This window comes from Rhipicephalus microplus, chromosome 3 (genome assembly GCF_043290135.1).
Source record: "Rhipicephalus microplus isolate Deutch F79 chromosome 3, USDA_Rmic, whole genome shotgun sequence".
In the NCBI taxonomy this organism is placed as follows: Eukaryota; Metazoa; Arthropoda; class Arachnida; order Ixodida; family Ixodidae; genus Rhipicephalus; species Rhipicephalus microplus.
In genome coordinates, this window is record NC_134702.1 from 226,798,648 (window position 1) to 226,812,690 (window position 14,043).

The 14,043-nt window shown below is 46.8% G+C and overlaps 1 protein-coding gene across 1 annotated transcript in view; it reads left to right on the forward strand.

Annotated features, from left to right (window-relative positions):
* The first annotated feature begins 346 nt into the window (after positions 1–346).
* Positions 347–14,043, forward strand: part of LOC142803516 (uncharacterized) — a 26,390-nt gene continuing 12,693 nt past the window's right edge. The window contains exons 1-2 of the mRNA XM_075888644.1: positions 347–525; positions 8,524–8,701. Of these exons, the coding sequence (XP_075744759.1) occupies positions 470–525; positions 8,524–8,701 (234 nt within the window). The 5' untranslated portion in view covers positions 347–469. The remainder of the gene's footprint in view (positions 526–8,523; positions 8,702–14,043) is intronic.

Consider the following 14,043-nt stretch of genomic DNA (forward strand, 5'->3'; position numbering starts at 1 on the left):
CAGTGGAAGCGCCTCAGACAGGCTTGAACAGTGGAAGTGCCTCAGACAGGCTGGCCGACGTTTCGATAGTAGAATCCATCTTTGACAAAGACGCCTCATCATCCTTGGCGTGTTAGTTTTAAGGAGGTTAGTAGTGACATAATCTCCTGGTGGTGGCACGTGTCCCTGTTGGCAATCACCGTCTCTGCTTTATACCTTTTTTTCTCTTTTCAGACAGCGATTGCAAACAGGGACACGTGCCACCACCAGGAGATGATGTCACTACTAACCACCTTAAAACTAATACGCCAAGGATGACAAGGCGCCTATAACAAAGATAGGTTCTCCAATATTGAAACGTCGGCCAGCCTGTCTGAGGCACTTCCACTGTTCCCCCCCGGGTTATCCCACTACGTGTTTCCATATGTCGGCTCCCATCTTGATTTTGAAAGTGGGTACGAGCCATTTATAAGGGACACAAATCTTAACGATGTTCTTGGCTCGTTTCTGGCGCCGTAAGGCCTGGCGGCGTGGCGACGGCGATGGGTGAGTTCAAGCATCTCTCGTTAACGTACCATATAACAACGAAAGCATACCTCTAGTTTTTATGAGTGATTATGCCAGACGCATGTCGTGTTCATGGAAATAATTAGTGCTTATGTAATTTGAGCGTTCTGTCATAGCAAACAGTGCGTTAACCTTCTGTGATCCTATAGTGATGAAAATCGAGCAGCCAATTACTGAAATTACTAGCTTGTGGAGTCTTCGCATTGCGGATTAGAAAGTCGTCGTAACGCCATGTGACCCGTGTTGACTGGCGTCAGCCTTAGTTAGGCAGAAATTGTGAATACTGGATTTAAATTCAAGCTGTGCCGTCTGAGTGCTAAGATATTGCAAAATAGGCTTTGAAGTAATGCACTGCAACTCGCGTCATTGTTGCAAGTTATGACGTTGGAATCAACCTAATTTTACCACAGTGTATCACGGAATGGCAGTGTAAATATACCAGTCAAGAAGCAACTTGGCTTTCAAGCTAGACAGCGTCTGCTCTGGCTATAATAAAAATTTGGGCCGGGGCTATACAACTTCTCCAGAAAAGTGACCGTTTTCACAGTTACATATCGTCACAACATGGCTGTATTGATGCCATATTATTCAAGCGTTGGCAGAAATTTAGACGGGAAGTTTTCCGCAGAAAACCCCGATAATACCATCTCTAACGTAGATTAGAAGTGCGAGATTATATAGTGCCCCGCGTCATCAGGGCTAGGGGAAAACAAGAGGGTGAACTGAATGGCTGGAACGGCCCCTTTGATATTGCTGCGTGGTTTTATTGACATTATCTGTGTGTGATGGAACACACCCCAAAATGCGTCTAGGAAATTGAAGAAGTTGACTGTTCTGTAATGTGACTTGCTACTGGCAGTATTATTGTCACGTAACATTCTTGGTGGATCGGCGGGGTGTTTTCCTTTGGCGACGGAGCTCCACATGGACACCTCTTGCTATCTACTACCATGACTCTAGGTGAAGACGCGCCCTCGCCATCTACGTTAGCAACATCCCCAACAAACACTCGGTATGTCGCCATAACGCAACCCCATGATCTCGGTACAGTTTGTGGAGAGACCAACATTGATGTGGATGAGTGGCTTAGCATGTACGAGCGAATATGGCTCCATCATGTTGACAAACGTCATATTCTACCTCGACAAAACTCCTGTCTGGTTTGAGACGCACAAAGATGAGGTAGTGAGCTTGGACAAGTTAGAGCAGAAGCTGCGGGACTTTTTTGGCAACACATATGGACAACAGCTTGCTTTCCGGAAACAATTGGCCGTACGCACTCAGATGTTAACCAAACCTCGTTTGACATACACCCGAAGCGTGCTAGCCTTGTGCCAGAAGTCCGACCACAGGATTCCCGAGGCTGACAAGATCTCGCACATTTTAAAGGGTATCGCCAATGATGCGTCCAACCCGCTCGTCTTTACTAACGTAACCACCGTCGATGCCGTGATTAAGGATTGTTGCCGCCTCAAGTAAGCAAAGAGTCGCCGCATGACGCAGCATTTCCATCGTTTCCCCAACCCCACTACCACGTCGTCTTGCGAGGAAACTTTTTGTCAGTCGTCCTCGCCTGAAAATGTCACACGCATTGTCGAGGCCGTGTGCCCATCTGCCAACAAACCGACGTGGATCGAGACACCAGTGCCCGTTGTCTCCTTGATCCATCGTCCTCCAGGAATTCGCTAATATGGGTCTGTGCTCCGCCATGTGTACCATGAGCAACAATGATGCCTCCGTCGCCTCTGTAGAGTTAACATGCCGCTGTCCATATTCCCCTCGTTTTAGAAACCTCTCTGAAGGACGTACAGCAGATGATAAGCCGATCTGTAAACGGTGTGGTCACGCAGGCCACATTTCTTATTACCGTCGCAGCCAGTGACCCTTTACGCCTCTTATCCTGTATTACAACGGCGCCTGCCGCCCAATGTAGCACCGTTATCCGTCCCGCACTGCGTCTTGAGAGTTCACCGCTCCTGACGCCTACAGCCGCACGTTCTCGTCACCACCAACTCCACGCCGTCCATCTCGTTCTCCTACACGTGACCGCTTGCCTTCGCCGTCCGCTAAACGCCGTAGGTCCCAGAAAACTACTATGCGCAGCTTCTGGAGGTGCAGCTGCACGGTCGATCTTACCTAAACATCCTCTTTTGCCCTTTCGTCTGCACTGGAACGCCCTCGAAGTCCATGTTGATAGCACTCCTGTCAAATCTTTAATCAACATGGGTGCTCACGTTTGTTATGAGCGCTGATTTTTGTCACCGCATGAAGGAGATCCTTACGCCATTCTTGACCAGTGCAGTACAAGTACCTTACAGAGACACAGTGCTTGTCGTACGGATGTGTACTGCCCAACTTACCGTTGCGGGCCATCAGGTGGTTGTCCTGTTTAATGTTCTTGCCACTGCCCTCATGACGTCATCCTTGGAGGGGATTTTCTCGCCGCCGATTCTACGCTCATTGATCGCTCCACCAGCGTGCTCCGCCTTGAAGTGCCTCAGAACAGTGACTCCCCATGTGAACCCTCGTGCTGAATAAATTGCGGTGACCTTACTCATCCTCCCCTAAAACTGATATTACCAACGTCGGCATGCTATGTTCTCCAACTGTGCCAAATGACGAATACTATACGCTGCGCCTCTTACCGACTTGCGACTCACGCATTCTGTTGATGTTTCCCATACGGTTCTCAGCATCACGGTTAATAGAACCTGGCTACCCGTAGTCTATTTCGGCTTCGCAAGTGAAGTGTCCCACAAGGCATATTCGTTGCGAAACTTCGTTCGCTGCTGGATTCACAGGTCGAAGCTTTAGCTCTGAATGTCAGTGTTCTGCACACCAGGAAACATCGAAAATAAATTGTTGCAGCCGTCAAATGATCACTGCTGACCTTCCACTAGATCATCTAAGCCATCCAGAGTGTTATCGGGTCCTGCCAGGACATTTTAGATTTTGGTGATTGACCTGTAGGTCAGACGTCCGCTGTCCAGCGTTGGATACACACGGGCAATGCGGACCCTGTTCACCACTGCCCCTACAGTGTGTGTGTCCGTCGGAGCGGGGCTTCATTTAGCATGAAGTAAACAAGATGGTTGCGAAAAACATTATAGAGCCATCTTCCAGTTCTTGGGCGTCTCCAGTAGTGTTAGTTAAAAAAATCACGCCACATCCACGGAATGAATTATGATAAGGGGGTGAAGCTCGAGAGGGGGAGATAATCAGTAAACCATCACTCTCCCATGAAAAGTTAGTCCAGTTAGATAAGTAGAAAGATTTAAGACTTTGCGCATAATATACAAATGACCTTTTATTTTGTTATTGTTTGTTGTTTCGTTTGTTCGTTTGTCCTTTTCATTTTTTCGCTGTCATGGTGGCTGGATTGCGAGGACCCTTCATTAATACGGCTTTATGGTCCGTGAAATGAAGCGAGAGAGGTTCTTGTACTGGCTGCAGTGGGACGTTTGCAATCACCAAGCCTATGCACGTCCCTCGGATCGCGGTAGGTTGTATATGGATACATCTGAGTGCATATAGTGAAATCTATATATCTATATAGGATACATCTGAGTGCATATATAGCACGCTGCACTTATTGGCAATGAGATCTATCCGTCCGTCCATGCGTCCATCTGTCTGTCTGTTTGTCTGTCTGTCTGTCTGTCTGTTTGTCTGTCTGTCTGTCTGTCTGTTTGTCTGTCTGTCTGTCTGTCTGTCTGTCTGTCCGTCTGTCAGTCACGCGCACTAGCGCCACCTGATGAGTGAGTCGTACAACCACTGGTTACAAACTGGTCACAAAAGACATGCACTGACAGACACACGGCTTTAGGAGCTTCACCTCTCACAGAAGGGCGAATCGTGGCGTTTTTGTGTGGACTATCGGCTCCTTAACAATATCACAAAAAATGACACCTACCATCTACTGCGAATTGACTACGCCCTTGATTGTCTTCATGGTGTCGGTTACTTCTCTTCCATTGACCTCCATTCTGGATATTGGCAGATTGCTGTGGACTGTACGGACCGAGAGAAGACGGCCTTTGTACCGCCTGATGGCCTCTGCCAGTTCAAGGTCATGCCTTTCGGCCTCTGTAACGCCCCAGCCACATTCGAATGAGTGATGGACTCATTGCTTCACGGATTTAAGTGGTACACGCGTCTATGTTATTTAGGGGACATCACTGTATTTCCACCCTCGTTCGAAACTGACCTTGATAGACTCACAACTATTGTTGACATGTTGCGTCTTGCCGGACTTCAGCCTGATTCACCCAAAGACCATTTCAGGTGCTGCTGCATTACGGTATTAGGGATATTATCGCAAGACGAGCTAGTTGATATGCGTGCATCGTAACTTATATTTTTGCGCACACAGGCACACGGACACGAATATTTGGGAATATCGTTGACGCTTATGGCGTACAGCTCAACCGGGAAAAGATTCGAACCGTGAAGGACTTCCCTGCGCCGAAAACCACCAAGGAGGTTCGCAGCTTTGTGGTGCTATACTCTTACGTTCAGCGGTTTAGCAATGACTTCACCGAAATAGCTTGACCTCTCACTGACCTGTTAAAACAAGGCACCTCCATTAACTGGGGTCCTGTTTTTTCCAAGCAGCAGGTTGCTCCAAGTTCGTCATCCTGCTTACGTCTTGCCCTGTTCTAGCCCACTTCAATCCTTCAGCACCAAAGGAAGCCCGCAGCGACACGGAATCGGCACTGTGCTGGCTCAACGACAATGTGGCCAAATCACGTGATCGCTTATGCCAGCAATCTGCTGTCCTCCTCGGAGCGCAATTATTCCATCACAGATCACGAATGGCTCACTCTAGTGTGGGCAGTAGCAAAATTTCGTCCTGACTTATACAGCCTACGTTTTACAGTGCTGGCGGACCATCATGCCTTTTTTGGCTCACCTCTTTGAAGATTCCACAGGTCGTCTTGCTCGCTGGGCACTTCGCCTGTAAGAGTATACCTACACGGTAGTGTACTAGAGCGTCAGACTACACCAATACGCGGATTGCTTGTCATCTTATGCTGTGGCTGTGCGGGACTCTACGAGCGGCGACTCTATCAATGGCATATTTTTCGGGTCGCAGCTACTTCGCCTTGGTGACGAGCACCATCAAGATCCGCACCTAAGCCAAATTAGACAATGGATGCGATAATCTCCGCACGACACGTCTGTACGCATGTTTGCCTTCATGAATAACACCTTATACCGGCATAATTTGTGACCCACCGGTCCCGATCTACTGCTGGTCGTACCAAAGCAACTCGGCTTCACTGTTCTTTGCGAGCTTCATGACGTACCAACCGCTGGTGACCTTAGCGTTTCTCGCATGTATGACCGTGTGTGCCATTGCTTCTAACTGACCTGGCCTTGAACGTACGCTCTGTGCGGCGTTATATGAATGCCTGCGAAGTTTGTCAGTGCTGCAAAAAGCCATTGGGTCGCCCTGACAGCTAAATTTAGCTTATCAACATCTCACAGAGCCTTTTTTAGAGCTGGTTTGGATCACCTCGGGCCCTTTCCAACACCCACTTTGAGCAACAAGTCGGTCGCCGTTGCTAAAGATTTTAAGACCTGTTACGCAATCACCCGGGCCTTTCCCACCAGCTGCGCTGCGGACATCGCAGATTTTTTGCTTCGAGACCTTATTATAGTACATGGTGCCCCGCGCCCGCTGCTGACAGACCAATGCCGTACCTTCCTTGCTCAAGTTATTCACAAGATTCAGCATTCTTGCTCCACCTAGCACAACCTCATGACCTCGCACCACCCCCAGACAAACGGGCTAACAGACCCTTTCAGATATTCTTTCCAAATACGTGTCGACCGATCACCGTAACTGGCACTACCATATGTCACGCTCACGTACGATTCCTCTCTCCACGACACTGCTGGATACTCACCATTCGACCTTTCATTTGCACGCCTACCAACGTTGCTATTAGGAACATTCCTTCCGGTTTCGCCAGAGTAGACCGCAATATGAACTCGCGATGCTGTTGCTCGTGCTTACCACGCTCGTAAGCTTGCCCGCAACAAATTGATGGCCTCTCAACAAACCCAAAAGCAGCTTTACGACGAGTGACATCACAAAAAACGATTTCTAGTGGGTTACCTTGTTCTTCTCTGGTCCCCTACGCGACGTGTCGGCCCTTAAGAAAGGTGCTTTTTCATTTCACGGGCCCATATCTAATGCTTCGACAAGTAAGAGACGTTTCGTACGAAATTGTGTCAGATCACCCCACAACCTCGTCGCCTCTGTTATCTCGTAACGTTGTTCGCGTATAAAAGCTCAAGCGCTACCATCCGCCTTCTACTGGGACCCCATCAACGCACCGGGTTGGCGCTTTTGCCGCCGGGGGTTGTGTTGTATCAGTGTATTGCGGAAGATACCCTAAAATGCGTCTAGTAGGAAGTTGAAGAAGTTGACTGTGCTGTGCTGTGGCTTGCGACTGACAATGTTATCTTCGCGTAACCATATGGTCATTTTTCGCTATATATGCTTTGGCAAAAGATTATTTCAGAGAGGGGGGAGAAGGCACGCGCCCAGTGTGCCGCTCCCTTGCTACGCCACTGCCCGTGGTCCGCACATGACTGTCTTCGTCCTGCTTTTTTTTAAAAGTATGTTCCTGACCTAAAAGACATTCCCAAGTAACCAGCTAATAACCGTGATCACCAAATCACCGCGAAACAAGAACTACATTTCAGAACTCACTTCCGGGTATGAGTCGTTCCAGCGATCCGTATCAACATGTTGAAATCCATAGCGCCATTTATCTCCTTTAAAAATGACCCGCACACGAGATGTAGAAAAGATTGTTTTTAAATAGTAACGTGCGTTTGCAGACAATGTACAGCCGCAGCAATGTCTGTGTAGAGCACGCGAGGATCTGCTTTCTCGCACGAAACTGGAAGTAGTTTTGTGCTCTGGTGGTGTCAGCTTGACAGCTAGGCGCACATGCTTCTCATACAGCACTTAAGAGCTTGAAAGTGCCTCGAGGTTTCGCCCGGCAGAGCGAAAACCGGCTCCTCGCGTGCTCTACACAGACGTGACCGCGGCTGTACAAACTGCGGCCGCTCTCTCCTCCCTGCTCTTACCTTTTTACCTGTACCAAGCGGCCATTGCGGGACTAAACTGCGTGACTTAGGCCCGCTGCCTGATTTGAGTTCGAGACCCCTGGCTAAAAACACTAAAATGACATATTAAATCGGTTTAACATGATTAAATGCATTCGGAAAACAACAATGAGATCAATTTCACCATCATCAGTTGGTAATAGAGGACAAAATGAAGGTCAGAAATTGAATATTGAATTTGGCGCTCAGATCTCTATGCGTGACGTGACGAATTTTAAAGTGTAGTTTTTGTATTTGGGCGAAAATGGCTCAACGAACTTTTGCCAAGTTTGGTACGTTAAGCTGGGACACACTCAAAAGACAATGTGCTTCATGATTATCAATTAGGAAGTACGTAGGCCCTCGTGGATGCCTTCAAAAGTTGTGGGTTCTGTTGATTTGCATAGAAATTTAGTGACGTCGCCACCCGCAATTTCTTTGTGTGTATTTTGTCGCTCACCTAGTGTAGCCTCACGGCAAGCGTTGTAGTTTTGGCAGAGTCCTTGTTTTGATATTGTGAATGAGTAATTTACTGATGCGAGAAAAATTGTTTTTCTCTTAGTGTTTGCCATGTCTATCAAATGACGGCACTCCAGCAAGTTTCACCTTCTGTTCAACCTGAAGATGGTAGAAACCCATTTAGCACATACTCTATCAGAAAGCAAGGACGTGATTCAGATTTCGAGAGGGAGAGCACGAAAGGTGCGTTGTAAATCGCTGAGTACATAGGGAGAGATAGTATGTCTTCAAGCAGCTAGCCACTACTCATTTTGCGACGTCTTACCCTTCGTTTACTTACCCTTCGTTTACAGCTGTATTGTACCTTTTGGCTCACCCTTCGCTTTTCCACAGGCCAGTCTACGTGCTCGATCTCAACAGCTCTGCTGCATTGGTGGAAGGAACGGACACACCCGACGCAGTGCGCTACGGTGATAAAGGCAGTGCCGAAGGCCGCAGCGTACTCGTCCTTTCCGCTGTGGTCGCCCTCCTGACAGTTCTTGCAGTCGGCTTCGCTCTTGGAATCGTCTTCGTAAGCGTCACTGGTGTCGTACGATGAGACTATATCTTAGGTTCAGCTTGTCAAATATGTTGCACGAAGCACGGGCCAAAATACCTATATTTTGGCATGTGGAACTAGTGAGGAGACGGCGTAAAAAGGCTCAGTGCTAATACTAGTGTAATGTTTCATTTTCAATCGCTACCGTTCTTACGTCTAAGGGTACGCTGTGTTTATGCAAAAGCATTTGGTTGCTTACTGAAACAAGTTTTAAATAAACAAATATCACAGGTGAAGATGAAACGCTATGAACATGAGGGCGTACGGTATTTAAATAAATAAAACTGTAGGTACGTACTGTGAAATAAACTCTTCAGCTACAAAATTCTAATGATCATGTTTCGTATCCTTAATAATGAATTATACATTTGCAGTTTCTCGGGAGTTACTCTTGTAAATACTAAGAACACGAGGTTTTCAGCTAACCATAATCTACTTCTACCTAAAGTACGTACCAACTATGGTCAAATGACGGCAAGATTTTCATGCGTAACACTGTGGAACATGCTGCCAGTTAATCTCAAACCATGTTCAATGTACTCCTTTAGTAAGCGCTTGAAGGTCTTATCGTTAAATGACTTATGACTTCAATGTTTTCTTTTGGGTTTCTTTGTTTCAAGCAAATTGTCACTATTGGTTATATGGCCCTACGTTTTTGCACCATTTTCTTTTAAATATTGCTGCGATTTCGTCGCTGTTTGCTGACTAAAATGCTAATAGTAAAACTCAAACTTCTACCCACTTCCTCTGTTCCCTTGAGCAGAGCTCTCTCAGCGGCGTAGCGGCTGTTGCTACAGAAGGGAGTGGAAGGTTGGTTGCTTCTCGGTGTCCGTCTTGTCTTGTCGTGGCGGCTGCTGCTTGTTCGGGGATGGAGGCCAGCACATTTCAAACGTTACAACAACTCGACTTTATATACAGAAACTTATGTACATATTTACAAGATTTCATCGTTGGAACCGTCGCATGTTGCCTCGGCAGGCGCGATAGTGCAGAGCGCTCTTTGCTGCGACCAGAACGACCGTGAGGACTCGGAAGCCAGGTTTTAATCCCTCGGTTGCCCCTCCCGATTCTCTTCACGCCCAACCAAAGCAATCCAGTCCGTTTATTGGACTGACTAAACTTTTGTTGCCGTCATCTCCTCTCACTGTCCTATTCAAGCACTCGACCGCTCGGTCGTAGAGAGAGAGACGAAAGAACCGGCCTGCACACGCTCCGCGAACTGTGCGAACGCACACAATGGTGGCGCCGTTCGGCTGCGGGCCTCCTGCATTACCGCAAGATGACTGCGCTGTCCAGCATGACAGCCATCCCGTGGACTCTAATCCTGACGGATGGGTGGCTATACACTGTCCTCACGTCACCCGCCGGCAATCCGCTGGCCGGGGACCATTTAGCTGGTTGTTAGAAGCGGCGACTGACCGCGGTATTCTTGCCAGAACGGGTGCGCTTACGCCGAGATTATCGTCTCCCGAGAATCGGCTTTTTGGGAAGCGGGCCCTTTTGCGACCAAGAAAACTCGCTCACCTGGCCTGCGACGCCGACCTTACACTAATCCTCTTTTTACTTTTTGTTAGGAGGCCCCCTGACAGTTTTCACTTTGGAACCTCCGACTGTTCATTCGCCATGCAAAAAATGTATTCATAAAAAATGTATCTATTTTTGAATAAACAACAACAACAACAACAACAACAACAACAACAACAACAACAACAACAACAACAACAACAACAACAACAACAACAACAACAACAACAACAACAACAACAACAACAACAACAACAACAACAACAACAACAACAACAACAACAACAACAACAACAACAACAACAACAACAACAACAACAACAACAACAACAACAACAACAACAACAACAACAACAACAACAACAACAACAACAACAACAACAACAACAACAACAACAACAACAACAACAACAACAACAACAACAACAACAACAACAACAACAACAACAACAACAACAACAACAACAACAACAACAACAACAACAACAACAACAACAACAACAACAACAACAACAACAACAACAACAACAACAACAACAACAACAACAACAACAACAACAACAACAACAACAACAACAACTAAACCTTCTTTGGCGCACAACAAACTGCAAACGCAGTCTCCACTGTTAAAGTACTGTCATAGTACACAGCATAGTACAGCGTATTCAGCGTAGAAGTTGACATGTAGTGATACTCATACGTTATTCTAGAAATTATAAATCCCGGTTTTCGAAGATGAGCTATATGTGCACTCAATTCATGAACGATGGAAGAAAATAGTGGGCATTTGAAATAGATGCTGACTACAAACTACGGTTTCAAGTTGCAATTGCCACAGTCTGGCTGACATTAAATAAGCCATAAACCCATAAACACCCTCCAACACTAACAACATGCTGCTACACAATAAAGATGAAATTAAGTTTGCGTTCAGTGGCAATATTGCACTGAAGGGTATAAGCCCCTAATAACTGCCAATCCTAATGCCGAATATGTATTATGATAGCATTTTGATTCAGCCAGCACTGTGCTTCTGAGAACAATGACATTTTCATGCAACACACTTGAACAAGAAAGAAATACCCACCATGGGCGCAAACTCAGTTATTCTATTTGAAGAAACGAAATTCAGTTTCCTCTTCAAGAAATAGAGACGCAATTCTGTGCTGGAACCGAATACTTAAAAGATAAATCATACTACACGTATTCAACAACCCTACGCCGTGCAAAGAATATGACGCATAAAGAAAACACCAATAAAGCTTAAGGCTATCCTCGCACATCTGCAACAGGATTATTCCCTGTGCTTTTTAAATAGTTGAATTGCTTATATTCGAACATCGTGATGGAAGTTTGCCTTACACACAACCGGTGTGTGAGGGCAGCCTCAACCTTGTTTCCTGTCTTTTTAGGTAGTTCTTTTGACGACGTAGGGCTGTTGAACAGGTGTACATTGGTTTATCTCGTGAGTATTCCAGTCTACCTCCGGGGGGTCCTTATTTGTCACAAATAAAAAATGCATTTTGTTGTTTCAAATAAAGCAGTTATAAATTTGCGCCCCTGGTGTCTATTCCTTTATGGTCCGGGTGTGTGCTGAACAAGAAAGTCACAATGCAGGACCAACTTACACGATTGTCAGTATTATTCCCAAGATTCATTTCTAGCTTGTAAATACTTCAGACAGATGACCCCAGTGCAGCGGCAACTCCTACTTTGGGTGAGAATAAATAAAAGTAAAAAAGTAAAGCAACAATAATTCAGCAGCCGTGGCCAGCATTAGCTGCGCGCTCACCATTGTAGGCTCGTGCTAGGCTAATTTAATATTTCCACGGGTAATAATATTAATAAAAAGAACCATGGCCAATAACTATGAAGCAGGCCTCTCGCACCTGGTTGTTTGACTGGCGTTATATTAAGAGCGATAAAAAGTAAGAGGTAAACGCCGTTTATGTCAGTGGCGGATCTAGAGTTGGGGAGGGGCTATCCCTTTTTTCCAACTCTATGTCAGCACTCCCTTTCCTCAATTCAGGGCTCACAGTCCGCCTCCTGTATCACTGATTAGGACAAATGAGTGAAACCACTGTGATCACATATTGACAGTATTTATGATGCCAAATGGTTTTCTTGCCAGTAAAAACAAAAAGTCGTGACCACGCTTCCCTTTCCGGTATAACATTAAACAAAGCCCCCCCCCCCCCCCCCCCCAATTCCCCTGGAATAAGGAGCTGGATCCACCTCTGGTCGATGTCCACCAAAAACACGGCGCTGCAAGATTCGCGACCAGGAGTGATGGTCAGCCATAGAAAAGCAAAGCGAAAAATACGAGACGTACTACACTAAAGAAGAGAGAGGTGGGGCAAGAGTAGGAACACACGCGTCTAGTAAAAGAGCCGGTGTACTTGCACGGCAAAGTATTTCTCTCGAAATGATCAGAGGAAAGCGTACCAAGGCACCAAGAACAAGCCGCTCAGTGAGTGTGAAGACGTGCTGCTCAGCGAGAAAGGATGAGTAAAATTCTGAAAAATTTAGCATTATTAGCCACGGACACTGCTAACGTAAAGCGCCACCGATCCGACCCAGAATACCACATTCAGGAGGACGAGGATATGTGCCACTGAGATGAAAGCTGCTGCGTCTACTCTAGTCCAGTAATGCACGAGATACCTAAGTTAAGAAAGAGCCGTGCATACAAAGAAGGGTATAGTTATGCCCATAGGCGTGCGCAGGGTTCCTCTTCAGGGGGGGGGGAGGGGAAATCAACATATGGGGTTGATTTTTCACCCCCCCTTCCGGGGTTGCAGTGCCCCCTCCCCAGTACTCGTTCTATAGAGCTTACTTCGCACCCCCCCTCAGGTGACCAGGGAAGGGCGCCCCCCATCCTGTTCTTCAAACTCCTTGTGTTGCGCTTTCCGCACTCCCCTCCGAAAGCCTTTTCAGCTAACGTGATTTTTGAATGCCTCCAGTACTGGATGCATTGCATAATTCCTGCACCGCACCTTGTTTTACACCACCCCCGTATTCGACCCTACTTAATGACATACTTTGGCCGGAAATCAAAAACAAAGAGCGAAAGAACACACAACGAGAAGCACACGCCGCCCTACTGTGGCCAAGCAATTTTGTCATGAGGTGATTACGTGACTTCACAACATTTTGGAGATATCTTACGCCATGACGATTGCATATGGAGACGTCGTCACGTGATGACGTTTTTCATCACTCATGCTGACGCCAACGGCCTGAATTGCATGTGAATTGGCGCGTTTGATGAGGTCGATTTTGGAGACTATAGCACAAGAACGCAAAAGCTTAATTAAGTCAACAAAAAGCTAAGGTCAGTTGGCAGATTCGTTTTTAGTTTCACATTGGTGCCGCTGGTTCCAATCCGACGAGGCTTTTAAATGCGAAGGAGCTCTTTGACTAGCCTGTCTAACGCTGTCCCGCCACGGTAGTCTAGTGGCTAAGGTGCTCGACTGGTGACCAGCAGGTCGCGGGATCGAATCCCGGCTGCGGCGGCTGCATTTACGATGGAGGTGAAAATGTTGCAGGCCCGTGTGCTTAGATTTGGCTGCACGTAAAAGAACCCCAGGTGGTCGAAATTTGCGGAGCCCTCCATTACGGCGTCTCTCATTATCATGTGGTGGTTTTGGGACGTTAAACCTTACATATCAACCCAATAAATCAGCCTGTGTAATACTGGCCGTTCGTGTCTCCGTGGCAATGTGTCGCACCGCGTTTCCCCTCCACAGTTATTGGAACGATGCCAAGTAGGTCAAGTCACAGCTGTTCCT